The following is a 22,138-nucleotide window of genomic DNA, read 5'->3' as shown; positions in this document are numbered from 1 at the left end:
AGTGGCTATTCTTCAACAAAAAAACTTCAAAAACAAACTCCAACGAGAGACTGCTGAATTGGAATTAATTTGCAAACTGGATACAATTGACTTAGGCTTGGATGTGGATGGGTCATTACACAAAGTAAAACTATTTCCCCATGCTATTTCCCCTTCTCCCTCCACACACACACACCCCGTTACTCAGACGTTCTTGTAAACTGCTGGAAATGGCCCACCTTGATTATCACCACAAAGGTTTTCTTCCTCCCCCCACTCCTCCTGCTGGTAATAGCTCATCTTAAGCGATCACTCTCCTTACAGTGTGCATGATAACATCCATTGTTTCATGTTCTCTGTGTATATAAATCTCCCCACTGTATTTTCCACTGAATGCATCAGATGAAGTGAGCTGTTGCTCACAAAAGCTTATACTGAAATAAATTTGTTAGTCTCTACAGTGCCACAAGTACTCCTTTTCTTTTCACAGTTCTCTGAGATCTCTCCTACCCCTTCTTTTTCTCACCACCCAAAAAGAGTATTTACACAGGTAACTTTACAAGTTTTATCATCATATACCAGGTAGTCCTAATGACATTAAACCCAGAGAGAAGATTGAATGGCTTGTACTATCATAGGCCTGAGATCTTCCATTAACTTATTCAGTTGTCCTTTTCAGTATTTTTTTATGCACTGCAATTGATGGTTTATACTGGGGTTTAAAAGAGAAATGTTTTAAATGAAATAATTACAATGCACTTCTCTCCTCCTGTGTGTTTGAATTTTGTAATAACTTCTTTGTTAGAGTAGCAAGGCGGAGTGGCCTCCCTCCAAAATGGAGAGCGAGGGGCCACTACACTCTCCATGGTGGGTGGAGCCAAATATGCCCCGCCTTCCTCACCAGAAATACCAGGGCAGGATAGTAAGTATAAAAGGAGCTGAGTAGGTGCTGGGCCATGGGAGACAGTAGACGTCTCTTCCAGGGAGCAGAGTCCTGTGCAGGATCCCAGACCAGCCCCTGGGTGGACCAAGGCCTTGCTGTCAGAGGAGACAGAAGACCCCAAAGAGGAACTGCACTGGCCCCTGCCTAACTGAGGCAATGAGACCAAGCCCCTGCTCAACAGAGCCCCAGTGGCTAAGTGGGGTAGGAAGTAGCCTGGGGGAGCCATACCTTGAGTCAGTTGTGCTGCCAGGAAGCGAGGCAGCCTGATTCAGGGGCTTTCCCCATTGACCCAGTGGCAGGACTGCCCACCACTGATAGGGCCCTGGGCTGCGACCTGGTGGAGTAGGATGGGCCTGGGTCTCCCTGCCCCTCCCCCCAGCTGCCATCCCACCCCTCGGGTGGTTGCAAACTCATCCTAGAGCAAGAGGCCTGTACTATAGACGGTCCCAACCAGAAGGCTTGGGCTAAAGCTTGTTAGTGTTATGCCCCACCCAGAGGGTCAGACCCTCCTTATAGACTGCCATTATAGACTGATAATTGCTGTCTGTCCCAGGCAGAAGGCTCTGCGCTAAAGACTGTGCTCTGTCACGCCCAGAGTACTGGAGCTTCCCCCTATAAACTATGGTTTACCATCTTCCTGTAGCAAGGCTCAGTGGCCTCCCTCTGCCCTCGAGAGCAAGGAACCACTAATCTTGGTGGAGAATGCAGGCATCGCCCCAACCCTGAAACAAGGGGACAAGCCCAGTGCAGCAGCAAATCGAATTCCCCCCTCTGCTGGACGATAAAATGGTGAACCTTCCCGACCAGGAAGAATGGAGGTCAAGAAACTCATCAAGTGTGGCTTGCTGAGAGCCAACAGCAGCAGCACGTGGCACAACTTCAGCTTGAGCACTTTTGAAGCCAGGATACTGGCCTAGATGATACAATCTATAGCTATGTCTCTGTGGTATTAAGTTTGAGGGTTTTCTCACACTTAAAAAGAAATCATATGGCATGTGTTATCACAATGTTAAAATCCGAAATATAGCCTTCCATCATCATCACAGCATCATTTTCACTAGTTGGTCATGCAATTTTTTATACACCCATTATATGCCATATGTGAAATCTCCGTGCACACACACATACACCCCTTTACGATTTTTTAAAAACACTTTATCCTGGTTTATTTGAAGCCTTCTGTTCCTGTTAACTGTTTTTGCTGTTGATCACTACAGCCTCAAATAGTGGTTTACAAAATTTAATTAAGACTCTTTAATGTAATATCGGAATCGTTGTTTCCTTTTGCAATTGATAATTGCAGGGCTACATTTTTCTCATGAAATCTTGTAAAAGAAATATTCTGATCATGAAATTACCTTTCAAATTGACTTCTTCCTGAAAGTTTTTTCTATTTCTGTTGTACAAATTATTAGATTTGTGTGTCTTTATACATCAGGATGAGTGAAGGAAGGTTGATTTATCCCTCTGCTACCTCTTTTTCATTGAAAACTGTCATGTTTTCTGCAGTTTATATCATTCTGTAAAAAAATATTTGATTTAATAGGGTATTCCTAGGAGAAATATTTTGTTAAGCTCTCTAGGGTTGTAAATACCTATGTGTTATATAAAGGGAAAATGTCCTTAAAGATATTAATTTTCTCAAAAACACAACAGTCTGGAAATTCTAGGATAATGTTTACATTTTAAAGAAATCCCAAACTTAATGAAGCAGAGACGTGCACAGTTAAGCTTACTGAAACAACCTTAACTCTGCCCCCAGCTCCTGTCCATCTAACACCCTGCATACTCATCTTATCTGAATGCAATTTAGAAACATTTTTATGGCAATTTTGAAGGACTTTGAAAAGTAAGGTTTTAATTCTGCAGTTATGAACCTCTTAAATATCCTAAATCTGCCTGTTGGTTTAATTCGCCTATGAAACTGAGGGATTTTGGCGTACACAATTTAAGTGTACAGTTAGTCTATCTGCACTAGGAAGGTAGTACAGTTAGATCACTTGCACATCACAACTAAGATTGTTTCCTCTAGCTTTTTTGTGATATAGGGGCAGAGCTAATCTGTCTCCTTAATTTTATAAATTGACACTTTCTAATGTTGGATTTTTTAAAGTTTAATTTTAATCTGGAATATCCAGACTTTTTACTGTAGTCTTTTAGGATAAATACTGTATTGTCTTATTTTTCCCTCCTTTAGTAATTGATAAATATTTACAGCCTAACAGTTTAATGAAGTTTTTGTGTGGCAATTGCCTTCATTTAAAAAAAATGTTAAGAATTGCTCAGTGACAGGAGTCTCCATAGAGCTTGAGAGAAAAATTAAATTGCAGGTCACCACCTCTGATTCTCCAGTGCAGCTCCACTCCTCATGCCATGAATTATGTACCACCATCACAAGAAGTCTCAAGGAGATCTTAAACTGTGCTCTGCCTGTCAGCAGATTCAGGTTCTGAAAGATCAGAGAGGAAAGACATTCTAGGGAACATTCCTGCAGCACTTATCATTCATGTGAGTAAGGACTGCAGACGTGGCACTGTCGCAGGGTAGATACACCCTGTCATGGGGTGTCTGGTTGCAAGGGACAAAATAGGGGTTATGGCTCAAGTGTCTAGACTAGATACTGCTGTCCTAGTCTACAAAACAAAGCAGCGCAACCTAGTGGCCAGAGTCCTCAGGGCTGCCTTTGCTCTTGGGGCAGCACAGTCTAGTGTCTAGAGTCCTCAGGGCTGCTCTTGGGGCAGTGTTGCCCAGTGGCCAGAGTCCTTGAGCAGTGCCCACACACTGCAGTAGGTTTGGGGTATGGTAGGGGGACCCTGGCCCATCCTTCCTCACCGGATCCTGATCTAGCACCCTGTAAAACCAGTAGTCCACGGTTCAGCTCTGTTTTCTATTTTAACAGTCATGTTCCCTGGGTCACTTCCTACCCATGCTTTCTGCTCTGTCAGTTCTCATGGGATATTGGCCTTCCAGCTCACTCTTGTCCTCCAGGGCTATCGGGGTTCCACCGTCGATCCCATTGGCTCAGCCTCCACAGTCTGTAGCTCCAGCAATTCCCTAGCAGGAGTCAGCAGCATGTGTCCGCTCTCCCCTTCAGCCAGCCCAAACTGAGCTGGGCCACTCCCTTTTATATTCTGTCTCTAGGCTGAGCATGCCCAGCAGGGGTGAGGGGGCGTGGCCTCTTCAGCCTACAGTGTACAGTTAACCCCAGCTGGGTCAGTGCAGGGTCACAGGCCCCTCTGAAGTTAAATGTAACAGTTACTTTTATATAGTTTTACAATTTGCTCCTTTACATTCATATAAAAAACTCTAAATGCTCCAAAATACTTTACCTGGAGTAACGTGGCGTGTTAGGATGTAAGCTTTTTCAAATTCTTGCAACTGAAACATAGCAACAAAGCAGCAGCAGTAAATATTTATATTATGATGGTGTCCAAAGGCCCCATTTGAGATTTGGGCCCCATTTTCCTGGGTGCTCTAAAACACAGAAAAGAGACAATCTCAGCCCTAAATGATTTACAAACATAACTGAATTTCTATCCTGAAAGCATGTCTCATAAGAAAAAGTAGTTCCTTTTTGGTAGACTTGATTCAAACAGCACAGCTATCTTTTATTTATTTTGTTCATGCTTTTTTTTTTTTAAGAAAATTTATTATTATTATTACTATTATTTACTGCTGGTATTTATTTCAGGAAGTTTATTTCATTGTTCTGCTTATTTTTACTTTTCACTGTTGCTTTTAATACCATACATGATATATTCATCTAATTATATGCGAGTAAACTTTAAAGATCAAATCATGAATATGAAACACTTGAAGCAGTGAGACTTGGTATTTAGATGTTATATTATTAATTCAAAAGCTGCAGTATATACATTTCCAAGTCCCCAAAGGTAGGATAAAATTTGGGTTTTCAACTTCCAGAAGCCAAATCAGAATGAAAAAATATTAATTTAAAAATAATAACTTTTTAGAAATGAAAAAAAAATTCAGCATGCTTCTTTGATTCTCTGTCATTGCCATTGCTCGTCTCTTTCTGTTGAGAGAGATAGTGGAGAGGAGTGGTGGGGAGGACAGGCTACACTATCTCTTTGGTACTTACTCCAATAATAGGGAATATGTATCTGTGTACCTCACAATTTTTAACGTGTTATAGTCTCACAACACCCCAGGGAGGTAGGGAAGTGGTTCAAGGAATTGAACCTGATCCTCTAAGGCAGGGGTTCTCAACCTTTTTCTTTTTGAGCCCCCTCCCCCCCGCAACATGTTATAAAAACTCCATGGCCCACCTGTGCCACAATAACTGGTTTTCTGAATACAAAAGCCAGGGCTGGCATAATTGCCTGGGGCTTCATGATACAGGGGCCCCCACAAAGCTACATTGCTCAGTCTTTGGCTTCAGCCCCAGGTGGTAGGACTCACAGCCCTGGGCTGCAGCGAGTTTAATGCTGGCCCTGTTTGGTATCCCCCTCCCCCCCCAAAACCTGCTCGCAGCCTCCGTGGGGCCCTGGCTGAGTACGGCTGTTCTAAGGCCTAAACTAGAACCCTTATCACTGGACCATCCTTCTTCTTCCCTGTCTTTTATGTTGTAGAAGAGAGGCTATGAAACAAATAGGTATACAGCTACTATTTTCTTTCTGCAAGATTATTTTCTCATATAGTGGTTTAAAAGGATTCAACATATATGGGCATTGTAACTGTAATTGTCACATTATACTGTGTGTTAGCCTTCATTTTAACCATTTGGTATGTAAGATTAATGTACAAATATGACACAATTATTTATAAATGTAGATTTTAATTAAATTTGGCTCCTGGTTAAATTCCTCTTTAAAAAAATCATTTGATTTATTTACTCACCTCTGTATAAAGATTATGTGAGATTTGCTTTTTCTATGTCTGGGGTCTTCACCATCCTCATACACTTACAGGTGCTTTCTCTGTTTCTCGACCAAAAATGTTCCACATGTATTTTCCTAGAACCCGAGTATTTGATCAGCTGCAATTCAGTATGCATTATTTTACTATTCACAGCCGCACTTATAGGGGATGCAGAACTGCCCATTCACTAGAATGTGGCATGGAAGAAGAAAAGACAAACAACTTCATGCTTTTAAATCAGCATGTTCAGTACAAACTCTTAGGTAAGTGTTTCACTTCACATATATAGGTAAAGAAAATATTGTTTAGCATGTCTGTTTGTTTCTCTCTTTCAGTTATTGTAATGGATGCATGCTAGATCCAGATTGTGGCCTCTGCTACAAACTGAACAAGTCAAATGTTGTTGACTCCTCATGTGTTCCAGTTAAGAAAGAATCTACAATGGCAGCAGCATGGGGCAGGTAGGTCACTTTGAGAGTTTATATTCCTTAATTCATACTGGCCTCAATCAAAATTTAATTTCAGACTGCTATGAGCATTTATGCTTTCATTGAAAATGGTTTTCTTAAACATCTTTCCAGAAAATTGATCTTTTGACTGGTATTTTTGACATTATTTCATTATAGTGTATTGTATATATTTCCAGTGTGAAAAAGGTCCCATGTAGACTTCATTTTTCAAGGAAAAGGAGTGAAGTACTTGTGATGGTTGGCTTAAAAGGTCACATCAGATTTTTCGGAACACTAATTGCAAAGAATGATGAAAAATTAATACTCGTGCTATGACGGAATGATAGCTTTGAAAGACATTAATTATGCAGACTTCTGTGCTGCACAGATGAAGTGACTAAAAAGGCAAGATATAGTGAGTATTTTTGTGTATTGACACAGCTGTATACACATATGTTTAAGTGCTGCAACACGAAGAGAGTGGCAAACCTCTAGGACCAACTCTAAGGACACTTTTCATTTCCCTGCTGTTTTGGATTTTTTCTTCTGAGACAATTTTCCCTCCCCCGCCCGCCCTCCAGTTGCATTTGAAGCTGTGAAGTTTCATTTTCTTTTAAACCTTACCTTTGTTCAAACATTTTAAAATTAAGGCAAAGCTTATAGGCCTAGTCAGTCAGCTGAAAAAGTCTAAAATGTCCTCTGCATGGTATATGTGCAAGAATTTGTGGGTTCCCACATTTTTAAAGTGGCAACACTGTATACCTTGTGCTTGTGTGTGAATATATATGTATACACACAGAGAGGTTCCCACTAAAATGTCAGCAGACACTATGCCCTTGTACATGAGATAGCAGAGCATTTACCTACCTTTAGAAAGATTCTGTATAGTTTTAACTTTTATAAGGCAATCACTTTAAGACTAAGAACCTGTGATAATGTAGTGTAAAGTCTTTATCAACATGAGTTTGGGATGGTGTGAAGCCACAAAGGAATTATATAGGTCATCCATGACTGCTGATAAAACCTTTCTACCTCATCTCACTACCATGTATTTTGTTTATGCCACATGTTCCATAAAAGTGTTTTAGAAAAGTTTTTAAAGTTTTTATTGGAGCTATTTTTTGTCTTTCTCCAACTTCAAAATCAGGAGCCTTAGCTATGATGAGTCACAACTGCCCAGGGCTCAGAGGAAATGAAAATATCAAACAAACTAAGTAAATAATAAGTGTAAAGTGTCTCTAAAAAGAACCTCATCTTTCTTCAGTATACATTAAAATGTTATGTGCAATCTCTTGGGCCGTTCCAGGCACAGAGGTGAGTGATGTGATTCCATTAGATCAAGGAATATTATATTTATTCACTTATGAAAAAGCGTCACTGCTGCTTTGCTGCATCACCATATTGTGGCTTGATTTTAAAAGTGGTTGGATAATTTTGTGACCAATAAAATATGTAGTTAAAAAAACAAACCTAAAATAAAGGCTATAAAATCTCATGTGTAAGGGACCAGGGTGTAGGCAGTCCTGGCTGGTGTTCACCAGTCAAGGTTGGCCACGAGGCAGTAGCCAGCGAGCAGGGATCAGAATAATCACTAGAACTGGGACTGATAAACAAAAGGATCAGAGTCAGCCTGGGGTTGGAAACCAGAGATCAGAAAGCGAGTTGTAGTCTGGATTCGCAGCAGTCCAGAAGACTGTGTGGTTGTCCAAGACAACTTCCTGAAGCAACATCCAGGGTTAAATAATACTCATAAATCAAACAGAGGGCAACTGGGTGTTGTCAGTATTGATCATTAGGTGGTACTTCCTGTGGCGCCTAATCTCAAGAGTGTTCCTTGGATAGGGCTCTGTACAGCCTCCCAGTGGTGATGTGAGAATGTCAACTATCCCAGGCTCAACAGACCTCGGTTCTAGTTCTACAGAGCCGTACATCATGCTCTTGATACAATATCTCCCCTGTAGCTCACACCATCTTGATTTTCAGAGGAGCTCCCATATTCCTTTATTTGTCATAATAGATCTTTCTTCATATTCAGAATCAACATTTATTTCATGTACTCTACCATTTTAAGTACCATCTCTATAGCTAGGGAAGATGTAATAGTATACAGTAAGACTTAAATGGAGACATAAACTTGTTACTCTGAAAATCCTGCATAAGGGGAGGAAAACCTACTACAATACTCACTATAAGGATGTGGGGACTAGAATCCAGATCTGCAGTGCTAGAACAGTTGATACTCACAGTACCACCTGCAGGCCATGCAGAGCAACAGCCAGGGAGCTTTGTGGAGAACAGACACTCCCAAGGAACCCAGAGTGACAGTACTCTGCAGCCCTCTGATTGGCCAGCACCATATTTAGCCCTGGAGGGTGCCCCAGGAACTTGTGTGGGCAACAACAGAGACTTCAGGCCTGCTGCAACTCCAGATCTCACCTCATCTCCTGATCTCTGGTCTCCAATCCCAGCCTGACCCTGATTCTTGCCTCGTGACTCTATCTTGGTACTATCTCCAGTCTCTGTCCCCAGCCTGACTCAGAACCTGATCCTGCCTCCCGATTCCAGTCTGGTACTACTGCAGGTCTCCAATCCCAGACTGACTTTTACCCTGACTCTTGCTTAATGAACCCAGCTCTGGTGATTCCTCTGACCCCTGCTCACCGACTACTGTCCTTGATGTGTGGACCCCAGCCCAGCTGTTACCAGACCACGTAGGCCCTCGTCTCTTACAGTTTGCCTAGACCCACTTCCAACCTCCTCCGCAGGAGCCCATTAACAGGGATATGGAAGGGGTGGATCTACCATCACCCATTGGACCCCATGGTGTACCAGACCTGCAGGAGTGGGTCATGCAACTCCAAACCATCTGCTGTAGTTCCAAGTGGCACAGCTCTTAGAGGAAAATCAGATACTCCTTGAGCAGTTAGCATGGTCCCAGGAAGAGAATTCTGTGCTCCAGACTCAGGTTGGGCCACTTTCCTCTGTACAGGGCCCTGCAGTACCACTACCCAAATGATTTGATGGGAACTGCCAGAAGTTCAAGGAGCTCCTGAACCAATGCCATCTCCTTTTCCTGCTCCGCCTTCTAATGTATTCCACCTACTAGGCCCAGGTGAGACTAGTGATCAGTTTGCAGGCAGAAGAAGCACTGGATTGGATCTCCCTCCTGCTGGAGCAGGACAGCCTGGTGATACAGGAAGGCATACCAGTCCATTGAGTGTCTTCAGCGACCTTTGACAACCCTCATTGCACTTGCTCAGCTGAAACCGCAACTATGAGGCACCAGCAAGGATAGGAGCCAGCTGCCTCATACGCTGTCCAGTTCCAGAGCCGTGCCTTGGGTAGGGCGAATCGGGACAACTGCTCTGGGCCCCACACTTTGGGGAGCCCCGCAGGCCAGTGCGATTGGCCAGCATGGTCGGTCCTGAAAGACATAGGTGCAGGAACTAGGAGTGCGGGGGGTGCTGCCGCCCCGCCCGGCTGGGTTCCCAGCTGCCACCCCACCTGACCGAGGCTCTGCCACCCGCGTTTTGGTGCAATGAGTCGCCCACCCCAGCTGGAGCCATGAGCCGCCGTGGCGCTATGGCCAATAGCACTGCGGTAGGCACCGCCAACTGCCAGCAGCAGCACCAGGCCAGATCTGTCCTGCCAGCCTGGCCGCAGATGCAAAGTGGGGCCCCAAGCCAGAGGGTACTGATTTGTCCCAAGCCCTGCAATGCACCTAATGGTGGTCCTGCCCACTTCCATCAACTTGTGGCTGATGTTGAGTGGAATAAGGCAGCCCAACTGCATCATTTTCAGTGTGGACTTAGTGAAGAAGTAAAGGATGAGCTAGCCTATGTTGAGACCCTGACCTATTTGGATGCTTTCATGAACCTCTCTCTCTGCACTGACAACTAGCTGCATGAGCGAAAGGAGAGGATGGGCATCCTGCCACTGCTTCACCCACATCCTAGACCAAAAGCCTGAGCACCCAATCATGAAATGATGTAGGTTGATCTGGATCACTGGTGCTTGACCCTGGAAGAAAAGAAATGGCAACAGCACAATTACTTACACTTTTATTGTGGAACCCCAGCACGTGCCATGGCCTCTTGCCCATTGCAGATCTTGACCCCTAAGGAATCAGGAAACAAGCAAGCCCAAACCATATTGGGTTGGGGGGTGCGGCCTGGGCACTACTGGAGCATTATGCTCTGGAACTATCCCCAAGCCCTGCAGAGAAGCACAATCCAGGATATGCAGGTCCTCCCCACACTTCCAAGTATGAATAAAGTTACATACCATGGATGATGCCAAATGGATTCCCCCTCAGTGGGCCCTGTTTGCTTCCAGGGCTACCGATGACTTCTTTAGAAGCTAAAGCCACTTGAGCACTACAAATCCCCCTCCATTAAAAGCATACATCAGTTCTTTTAGAAACAATTGATGGGTCCCTCCTGTCCTTGGGCCAGTAATGCAGGAAATAGTACGTCTAGAGGCTGTAATCCAGGGCCATCAGGAAGTACAACAGTTCAATGTGATCCATTAACCACGCTTCCCCCTACGTCTCTGTATCACTTGGCTGGAGTAACCCTTGGAGTAACGTGACCCTTTCATCTCCTTGCAAGAAAAGAGGATCAACTTCCCATCTGAATGCTGCCAAAACATCTGTTTATGTGCAACTGGCCCCAATCCTCTGCTCCAGGCTCCTGTAGCTGATTGGAAGTGACAGCATGTGTGGGGGAACTCCAGATGGCAGTTAGCCAGAAGGAGTCACTCCTAAGCCTGAGTCCCTATCTTTTGAAAAGTATTGGGATTATGTGGAAGTTTTAAAAAGAAGATTGCAGACATGCTGCCTCCACACTGGGAGTATGACTTCCCCATAGATGGGCGAAGGTCCCTTATGGGTTTATGCGATGTCCAATCCAGAACTGGCAACCCTTCATGCATGCATCCAGGAAAACCTGGCCAAGGGCTTCTTCCAGTGCTCCACCTCTCCAGTTAGGGGCTCTTATCCTTTTTGTTAAGAAAGAAGGACAGAATGCTACACCTTTGTTTAGAGGGCCCTAAACCAGGAGACGGTCCAGAACCGTTATCCCCCTGCCCTTAATCTTGGAGTTACTAGATTGTGAGCGATCTGCCAGAATTTTCACCAAGTAGACCTCTGGGATGCTTACAACCTAGTGCACATCAGGGCAGAAGATGAATGGAAGGCCACGTTTTGAACCTGCTGTGGGCACTTCAAATATTTAGTAATGCCATTAAGGATGACCAGCACTCCTGCAACCTTTCAACACTTCATGAATGACATATTTAGACACATCCTGGACCAGTATTTAATCATCTCTCAATGACATAACTGTGCTTTCAGGTAATCCTGAGCAGCGTCGTTACCATGTTCATTCCATCGTGGAAAGATTATAGAAGCATGGCCTGTTTGTGAAATTGGAAAAAGATACCGTTGACCAGTCCTCCACAGAATTCTTGGGTTACACTATTTCCCCAGAAGGAATCAAGATGGGCCCCCAGAAGGCAGAGGCCATCTGTAGCTGGGCAATGCCCAAGTCCCCACGGGAGTTACAGTGCTTCCTGGGCTTCATGAATTTTTACCAGTGATTCATTCCAGGCTTCTCAGGGCAAATAGCACCCATGACCAACCTCTTCTGCAAGGATGTCAAATGTGTTTGGACACACAGAGCTCACTGTGCTTTTGAGTGCTTTCACCACGGCTTTCATTTTAGCACACCCTGACCCAGCCCAGGCATTCATAGTGGAAGCTGTTGCCCACAGTGTAACCACTGAGGCCATACTCTCTTAGAGGCATGTTCCACAACAAGTGTTGCACCCCTGCACCTACTACTCCCAAAACCTCACCCCTGCCAAATAGAATTATATAGTAGATAAGGAACTACACACAATTAAATTAGCCTTTGAAGAGTGGCACCATCACCTTGAGCCCAACACCCAGTGCAAGTCTCTTTTGACCATAAGAACCACGAATATTTGTGGAACGCATGAGCCTTGAACCAAAGATAGCTCAGGTGGGTTTTATTCTTCTCTCGGTTCAATTTCTCCATTACCTGTCACCCTGGAACCAAGAATGAGAAAGTCAGTGCTCTATTCTGAAAGGGGGAATTCTACCAAGAGGGCAAGGAACCAACCAAGAACCACCCTGTCTCCTAAAACCCTGCAACTTCCTTAGTAGCACAGTACACCAACACCTGCTTGATCTAATCCAATCTACTTTGCAGGGCAACCTGTTAGCCCAGGAGGTGATGGAACAGCCTGTGCAAATGAGAGCCAGAACCAAAATGTAATGCTCCACACAGGATGGAATCATCTACTTCATTGGGCTCATATACATTCCACTGGGGTGCCCCAGGCTAGAATTGCTCCATCTCTGCCATAACACTCCATTGGCAGGCCATTTTGGCTACCTTACAACTTTCCACACACCTTTGTTTCTTCTAGTGGCCCTGTATGCAAGGCAAAGTCCTGTGTGTGTAGACCAAAACTTCCCATGCTAAACCTCTTGAGACCCCACCTAAATCCTGAGCCTCAATCACCCTGTACTTCATAATGGAACTCCCTAACTCTTATGGCCACAGAGTGATCTTGACTGTTGTAGATCAATTGACCAAAATGGTGCACTTCATCCCCTGTAACAGCCTGCCCTCTGGTGAAACAACAGCTCAGCTCGTAGTGGTTCATGTGATCTGTCTTCATGGGCTTACAGACTGTATCATCTTGGACCGAGGCACGTAATTTGTCTCAAACTTTTGGTGTGAAGCGCTCAAGCTAATGGATGTTCGTGCTTTTACCTCCTCCGTGTTCCACCTTCAGAAAAATGGGAAGATGGAGAGGGTGAACCAAGTATTTGAGCAATACCTACAATACTTTGTCAATTTCCACCAAGATAACTGGTTCTCCCTCCTTCCTTATGCCAAGTTCTCATACCACAATGCTGACCATGCCGCCATGGGGAAAAGTCCCTTCTTTGCAAATTGTAGGTTCCACCCTCACTTCCACCCGGCCTTGCCAGCAGCCTCCCTGAACCCTGCAGCTCCCGACTGGATCCACTGAATTCACTATATCCAGGAAGAGTGTAAGGACCACCTTGAAGATGCAAAAAGGGTCTACAAGCTATATATAGACCGTCGATGCCAGGAAGGCCCAGCTCTCACGGTTGGTCAGAAGGTCTGACGTGCAACAAAACACCTCCATACAAACAGGCCATTCCTCAAGAAAGTTCCTTGGACCCTTATGGATTTGTCAGCAAATCAACCCTGTCACAATCAAATTGCATCTCCCTCAATCCCTTAACGTACATCTTTTTTTCCATGTATCCCTCCTGAAGCTTTCTAGAGAGGACCCCTTTCTTGATTGGTCCCAACAGTCGCCCCTGACAATCCAAGTCTAAAGGCATGAGGAATATATAATCCACGCTATAATGGACTCTAAACTGCAGAGCAGGAGACTGTACTACCTAATCGGCTGGGAGGGCTGTTGTCCTGAAGAATGCTCCTGGGCAGCTGCTGCCCATGTCCATGTTCCAGTAAAAAGGTTTCATCAAGACCACCCGGATAAACCAGGTCCAGTGCCCACCCAGAGGGAGGGCACCCTTGAAGAGGGTGGTAATGTAAGGATGCAGAGATGAAAATCTGGGTCTGCAGAGCCTGGGACAGCTGAGGCCATAGAGAGCCACAGCCAGGGAGCACTGTGGAGATTAGGCACCACAGGAAGTAGCACCCAAGGGATCTGGAGTGACAGTACCCTGTGGCCCCTTGATTGGCCCACCACACTATTTAAGCCTGGAGGGTGCCCCAGGAAGTTCTCTGTGCAACAACACAGTCTTCAGGCCTGCTATAACTCCAGACTTCATCTTGGCTCCTGACCTTTCTTCTCCAATCCCAGTCCGAATCTGATCATGCCTCCCGATTCCAGCCTAGTACTACCTCTGATCTCTGGTCTGCGACCCTGACCTGACTTTGACCCTGAGTCTTGCTTATTGAACCCAGCTCTAGCGATTTCTCTGACCCCTACTCACCGACTACTATCCCTGATGTGTGGACCCTTGCCCAGCTGTGATCGCTATTCTTACACTCACATTATAAATGTATAAAATATAGCCTCATTTCCACATTTAGCATGTACAAGCTTTTGCTAGCCCCAAATCTTGGCCCCATTGCATTGGTAATCAGAGTTTTGTGCCAGGGAAGTTCTTCTGTTCTAGCCTGTGTGGTGGAGTAGCTACCACAGTTCCTCACACTCTCCCCCATACACACACGTAGGGGAATGGTCATGGACCAGGAAAGTGATCCTGTTCCATTTGTTCCCAGGTCCCTGCTGTTTGATGATTCACAGAGAATCCCCATGGATCTGAGTTCCAAGCTAGCTTAAGTGCATATTCATGCAGCCCTTTGCTGGTTTCTCAAATCCTGGGCTCCCTCTGCAGAAAAATCTCTGTACAAAGAGAAGAGGTAGAATTTTCACTAAACTTGAGTAAGGACTGAGAATTAGGCTGATAAGTGAGCTGTAGATCACGAAAGCTTATGCTCAAATAGATTTGTTAGTCTCTAAGGTGCCACAAGTACTCCTTTTCTTTTTGAGAATTAGGCCCAAAATTGTTATTCAGAACAATAGGTATCTCATAGTTGTACATTTAGTTTCTTATTAAGAAACAATGCCCTCACGTAGTGTGTACATACTGAAACTGGGGCAGAAATTGGCTTACTCTGCATCTCTGAATATGTGTCTTTTTTTTTTTTCATTTGACAAAGCTATTCTGTCTGAAGCTGGATTGATGTTGGCACAATCCTCTTAAGAATCCTATGTATGTTTAAGATGGAAAGCTGTTTAGATAATCCCAAAGAGAAATTCAGTATCTCCAATTCATACACATATATTGTTTTTTTGCAGTGAACATTCATATCTCTTCTGATTGTATGATTCCCACTCACAAGTTGGTAGTAATCTCCCCCCCCCCCCCTCTGCATGGCTGGCAGACTGTGTAAGACTACAATGACCTATAGAAAGCCCCGCTGTATTTTTGTTTTTTTGTTTTTTTAATAAAAACAAACCCTGCATTATTCTTCATCCCTAAACATCATAAATTACTGGAACTTGTAATGTTGTGGACTACTTCTGTAGAATACTATAGTTATTTTTTAAATGTTTCCTCTGCTCCTATTTTGTAGCAATAACACTGCATGTGTGTTTACAGTGAATGATAATTATTCACAAGTACAGTATGTTCCAAATCAAGAATATCTGCATGGTGGAGGAAAGGAAGATAGAGATTTCAGTCCCTTGAGACTGCCAGCAAGGCTGTTTATGTTGCAGAGGTTGCCATGGAAACCTGAGAAGAAAATTAGAGTATCAAAATGTTTTTACAGGAAAATATGAGACATTGATTCTCTCAAATGTAGGGAAAGCCCGTGGCAGACATGGTACCAGGGGATGAAAAGAACTCACAAAAATAAATCCAACCCAAACGTATGCCACAAGAAATGTGCAGCAAGCATAACTGTCTGGTTGACAACAAGGAATTGGGAGGGGGGTGAGTTTCCACAGAGAAAAGGCTAGAAGAGATGTTGCATGTTTGATCTGTTACATAAACATGACTCAATGTCAGGTATATTTGAGGGTGAAACATAGAGGGACAGCTCATCTAACTCATTAGCATAGACACGGCAGGCCTTGGCATTTTTGTATGGGCTTGAAAAACAATTTTTGCATGCACCACCAACCTTCCTGACTCCTGTGTACAGTGATCACACCACTGTTCCCAAGGCCAGCCCAAATATTTTGTGGTTGGTTAGCAAGATTGTTCTGTACTGATTCATTTTATGTAAAGGAAGGAAGAGGAATGGGAATCTTCAGATCACTACCAGCCACATTTGTGAGAGAAGTGAGGGCCCAGCATGTGGAATTGATTTTTTTCAAACCTGTGCTTATACACTAGACGACACTGCCTCTCTTGAACTGCTCCTTCACTTCCTAACAGAGGACCATGGGCAGTCTATCACTGCAAACAAATCTAGGGTCTTCTCAGAACTATGTGACTTCTGTTTGTGCATTTCATGGACACTCCTGCCCCAAGGCCATCCATAGGGCACTGGAAGAGACTTTATTGTCAAAATATGTAAGATTTTATCTCTACAAAGGAAAAAAGCTAGAGGGGGAAAAAAATAGATGAGACCTGTAGTTACCTCTTCACACATCTGTATCCTCAATACAGTGAGACTGTGCATGTGAGACCCCCAAGATTGGCTCTGGGCACAGCCTGTGAATAGAACAGATCAGCACCCATGGCTTTGACTTTATGGCATCTAGATAGTCCATTGGCACCGAAGGAGGGAGACATTAGCAGAGCTATGTGCATTTGACTTTTGTAGTCATATTGGCTACAAGGATGTTGTTGGCACACCTCCAAGAATGCAAGTTCTCTAATTCTGATTTTTTTAAAGTATCCTGGTTCATCGAAAGTAAATTGCACAGTTAGAAATCAGGATTTTGGAGACCAGAAATCCTAAATAGATTCCTGCTATGGAGACATTTTAGTAAGTTTGTTTAATTTCAAAGAGATATAGGTATTATTGATCATCTTGGTTACCTGCCTGTGGGTGAAACTTTAGACAAAATATTTTAAAGCCTTTGTAAAGACTCTGGAAGTTATACATTCATCCCATGTTTTCTATTGGAACAATACATATCAGATAAGATTATTGAAAGCAATTTAAATACTTTTTATTTTGTGGAGACAGTAGATTTCCTGGAGGGTTCAGCAGGTGGAGATCTATTAGCAAAGGGTCCGTTAGCTGTTGTAAATGACCCTCCTGTATTTTTTCATATCCAGTACAGTGAGAACTCATTACTACTCAGTTTTCCAAGCCATTGACCAATTTGTATAGTAGCTTCTGAAATACGACAGGTATACTATGAATACACTTTTTAAAAGACATTTTATTTATGATTAAAATGTATGTGTGTATTTGTATATTTAAACCTGTGAGTCTCTCTGTTTCTTCATAAGGAGATAGATGCATAATCCCCCTATGTAACATCAATCTGAGATCAGTAAATACTCTGAGAATGAAGTTGTCGTCAATTCAATGATGTTGCTTGTTTTGCATTACAGGGAGTATCATTAAAAATATTATTAGTGAAACTTCATCTTCAGAACCTTTCTATAAAGACTTGCCATTTACAAGTTATTTTAGTAAAACTGAGTACTGGGGAATCTGTTTCTCTTGTGGAGACCATCAGGTTAATAGATTACATGCATGCATATAATTAGCTCCTGTATTTTTAAAATGGTAGCACAACAGAGTGAACAATTAACTGAAGACGCTAGCTAGATCCGCCATATTGCCAACACACAGAAGGAGGCATTAACTAATCAAGTACCTGGCCGAGGGATTTCTTTCTGGTAGTGTATGTGACCCCTAATCAATTATTCAGTCCACTAAAATATCCCAGCTTAATAGGCTGCAGAAAACAGTATTTTGTTACTTTTCTTTTTCACTGGATCATTTTCAGAAATAAGAATAAAATATTTTCTGAATTAAGTACATAGAGAACTTGGGGAGAATACAGCCGTTCTAATTGCAGATTTGCCAAAAGCTGAAAAACTGCAGATCTTTGTGCAGTAGGAATCACCATTATTGTGGCAGTCCCAAATAACAACATGGCCATATTGTCCCATTTGAGTAAATACATTGTGCAGGAATAGTAATGTATAAAATACAAGAAAATATGAAAAGAAATGAAAAAAATGATTTTTTACTGTGATAGGTTCTTCAGATTTTACTATGAAGCCTAAAAATCTGACAAACTATCCTTTTTCTGAGGATGGGGTCACTTTCATTTTTCCTATGCTGATCCTGACAACTTCCATTCTTAAGAGGTTGCAGAAATTTACAAATTGTGGATGTATACTTCATAGCATCTCCACTAATTATTAACAGAGTAAGCCAGCAGAACAGCAGGACAAAGCAATGTATATATTAGATCCACAATCACAAATAAATCTGCTGCTTTGTCGCATTTATGGTCAGGTGGCCAGCAAATAGATGGTATTTTCATAGGGCTGTTAAGCGATTAACAAAATTAATCATGCGATTAAAAAATTAATTGCAATTAATCGTGCTGTTAAACAATAATAGAGTACCATTTATTTAAATATTTTTGGATGTTTTCAACATTTTCAGATATATTGATTTCAATTACAACACAGAATACAAAGTGTACAGTGCTCACTTTATATTTATTTTTTATTACAAATATTTGGACTGTAAAAACAAAAGAAATAGTAGTTTCATTCACCTAATACAAGTACTGTAGTACAATAACTTTATCATGAAAGTTCAACTTACAAATGTAGAATTATGTACAAAAAATAACTACACTCAAAAATAAAACAATGTAAAACTTTAGAGCCTACAAGTCCAATCAATCCTACTTCTTGTTCAGCCAATAGCTCTGACAAACAAGGTTGGTTACAATCACAGAAGATAATGCTGCTTGCTTCTTGTTTACAATGTCACCTGAAAGTGAGAACAGCTGTTTGCTTGGCACTGTTGTAGCTGGTGTTGCAAGATATTTACATGCCAGATGTACTAAAGATTCATATGTCTCTTGATGCTTCAACCACCATTCTAGAGGACATGTGTCCATGCTGATGACGGGTTCTGCTCCATAACGATCCAAAGAACTGCGGACCGATGCATGTTCATTTTCATCAAATGCATTAGATGCCACCAGCAGAAGGTTGATTTTCTTTTTTGGTGCTTTGGGTTCTATAGTTTCAACATCAGAGTGTTGCTCTTTTAGGACTTCTGAAAGCATGCTTCACACCTCATCCCTCTAAGATTTTGGAAGGCACTGCAGATTCTTAAACCTTAGGTCGAATGCTATAGCTATTTTTAGAAATTTCACATTGGTATCTTCTTTGCATTTTGCCAGATTTACAGTGAAAGTGTTTTTAAAATGAACAATATGTGCTGGGTCATCATCAGAGACAGCTATAACATGAAATATATGGCAGAATGCAGGGGAAACCGAGCAGGAGACATACAAATCTCCACCAAAGAGTTCAGTCACATATTTAATTAATGCATTATTTTTTTAACGAGTGTCATCAGCATGTCCTCTGGAACGATGGCCGAAGCATGGAGAGGCATATGAATCTTTAGCACAGCTGTCACGTAAATATCTTATGACACCAGCTACAACAGTGCTATGCGAACACCAGTTCTCATTTTCAGGTGACATTGTAATTAAGAAGTGGGCAACATTATCTCCTGTAAATGTAAACAAACTTGATTTTCATAGCGATTGGCTGAACAAGAAGTAGGAAGGAGTGGACTTGTCGGCTCTAAAGTTTTGCATTGTTTTGTTTTTGAGTGCAGTTATATAACAAAAAACCCTACATTTGTAAATTGCACTTTCATGGTAAAGAGATTGCACTACAGTACTTGTATGAGCTAAGTTGAAACATACTATTTCTTTTGTTTAGCATTTTTACAATGCAAGTATTTGTAATAAAAAATAATATAAAGTGAGCACTGTACACTTTGTAGTCTATGTTGTAATTGAAATAGATATATTTGAAAACGTAGAAAAACAACCACAAATATTTAATAAATTTCAATTGGTATTCTATTGTTGAACAGTGCAATTGATCGCGATTAATATTTTAATAACGATTAATATTTTTGAGTTAATTGCGTGAGTTAATTCTGATTAATCGACAGTCCTATATTTTAAACATCCTGACCTGTCAGCCCTGAGGGTAACGTTTTTTTTTAATTTACTTTAACGGTAGATTACCTGTTGGGCCTGTCAACCTTGACAGTATCCCTTTAAATGGTTTTTAAAATAAAACATCAAGTTTTCATATATGTACATAAAGAATTCAGATTAAGGCAGGGTTTTTGTCATAACTGTCACAGAAGACAGAAATTTCTTGATTTTTAAAAAAATTGGGGGGTGAGGGGCAGAAGAAATAAATAAATCCAGGCTTGGAACTGAGGTGGGGGGTGGGAGTGTTGGGGGGCAGGGTGCTATTGTTGTTTTGTTTTATGTTATCCTAAAATGGCTGCTGAAATAAAAGCAATTAAGAGATCACAAAGCACAGTCTAATGTGCAGTTATCAAGACCTGAGTTCTCAGCTCAGCCACAGACTTCTTATGTGACTCTGAGCAAGTCACTAAGCTACCCTGTGCCTCAGATCCTCATTTATAAAATAGGGATGTTCCTTTGCCTCGGGGGCGTGCAATGAAGATAAAAATCAATTAATGGTTGTGAGGTGCTGAGATACTATGGTGAGGGAAGATAAGTACCCAGACAGATGGAAGGATAACGAACCAAAACCACCACCATCTCTGTTAAATATTTCTCTCAAAGAAAAAAAATCTACAAGTGACCTAGAAAGTGATGCACTGCTTAGGTGAGTGCTCAAAATAGCCTCACTAACTACTTCTCAAATTGCTATTTTTCTTCCTTGGGTAAAGTCAGAGAAAAATTAGTGGTGAATCGAGTTCAACAGTAAAATTCTCATGTTCTCAGATGTATTGCAATCTAAAAGATAAGATGCAAAGGGAGGATGAGACAGACAAGCTGGTCGCAGCTGGAGGAGACAGGGTAAAAAAATAATGAGATGTGTGCAATTCTTAGACAATCAGGCTTAACAATGACAACTCACTGTTTTCCTAGTCAGTATCAGGTTGCTGTGTACTGTATGCGTAATGCCAACAGACCCCACTCATCGGGATCGAACCGGGGACCTCTGGAGCTTAGTGCATGAGCCTCTATCGCATGAGCTAAAAACCACTTGCCTCTTAGCTGAGGCTGTAAAGCAGACTCATTAATTGCTCTCTCTCTCTTTAAGTGATCTCAGTGCCACTACATGGGACAAAACACCACACCCAGGAGTGTGTGGGTTACATATGCATTGGAAGAGAAGGGACTTGAAGTGAGTTCAGGAATTTCAACTGCGAGCTTTTCCCACTTGTATGGGCTGCATGGGAGAAAGCATGAACGTGCTTGCTGGAGAATCAGAGAATCAGGATGGTGTCAGTGGCAAAATGAAGGCAGACATCAATCTTGTGATAAGGTCAAAGGTCAGGTAGTTCTGCACTACAAAGTTGTAAAGGGCTTTGGAAGTGAGGATAAGACATTTGTGTTTGCAATGCAAGAGGGGGCATAAAGACGGGGAGGTGATCTAGACAGAATGACAAGTCAGGACAATGATCTTGGTAGCAGTATTGTGAATGGATTTCACAGGGGCAAGGTTGAATCATTGAGGCCACAGAGGAGGAGATTACAGGAGTCAAGGTATGGGATGATCAGGGCTTGCAAAAGAGTTTTGACAGTGGGCAGAGAGGAAAGGTCAGATATTGCAGACGTCATGCAGGAAGAAGTGGCAAGGTAAAATTAGGCTGTGTCTAAACAAGGAGTGTTTTGCCAGTATAGGTCACAGCTATGCCAGCAAAGCTGGGCTTTGTACCAGTATAAGAAGACTATGTCCCACAAGCAAAACAAGCTATACTGGTAAAAGTGCAGTCCTGCTGGTGCTGGTGCAACTACATCTGTGCTAAGGGCTATTGCCAGCACAGCCGTCAAGGATCACACCTCTTCACAGCCCTGACTGACATAGCTGTGCCAGCAGAAGTCTGTAGTGTAGACTTGGCCTTAGGTATGCTCTGGGTACGTGGGTCAAGAGAGGGCAGTCAGAGATGAAGTCAAGATTACAGGAGGTCAGCCAGCAACTCAAACATAACGGAAAGACAAAGCAGTTGTCAAAGTTTTCATGAAAGAATATTACCCCTTGTTAATTTCGTTTCCAGCAAAGCTTAAAAATTCAGGTTAAGGTGAAGTCCTATATCTTCTGGAATGCTCC

General features: G+C 42.5%; 1 protein-coding gene and 1 long non-coding RNA gene across 2 annotated transcripts in view; one reads left to right on the top strand and one right to left on the bottom strand.

Annotated features, from left to right (window-relative positions):
• Positions 1–22,138, top strand: part of SLC2A13 (solute carrier family 2 member 13) — a 329,544-nt gene that overhangs the window by 266,887 nt on the left and 40,519 nt on the right. The window contains 1 exon segment of the mRNA XM_038392556.2: positions 6,139–6,264. Coding sequence (XP_038248484.1) covers positions 6,139–6,264 — 126 coding nt within the window.
• Positions 2,105–4,136, bottom strand: LOC119851938. Its single transcript, XR_005291468.2, has 3 exons — positions 3,847–4,136; positions 3,261–3,371; positions 2,105–2,442 (listed from the first exon to the last, which is right to left on the bottom strand). It is a non-coding gene; the product is annotated as an uncharacterized LOC119851938 (long non-coding RNA).

This window comes from Dermochelys coriacea, chromosome 1 (genome assembly GCF_009764565.3).
Source record: "Dermochelys coriacea isolate rDerCor1 chromosome 1, rDerCor1.pri.v4, whole genome shotgun sequence".
Taxonomy (NCBI): Eukaryota; Metazoa; Chordata; order Testudines; family Dermochelyidae; genus Dermochelys; species Dermochelys coriacea.
The sequence above is the reverse complement of the archived record's forward strand: the minus strand, read 5'-3'. Positions and strand labels throughout refer to the sequence as shown.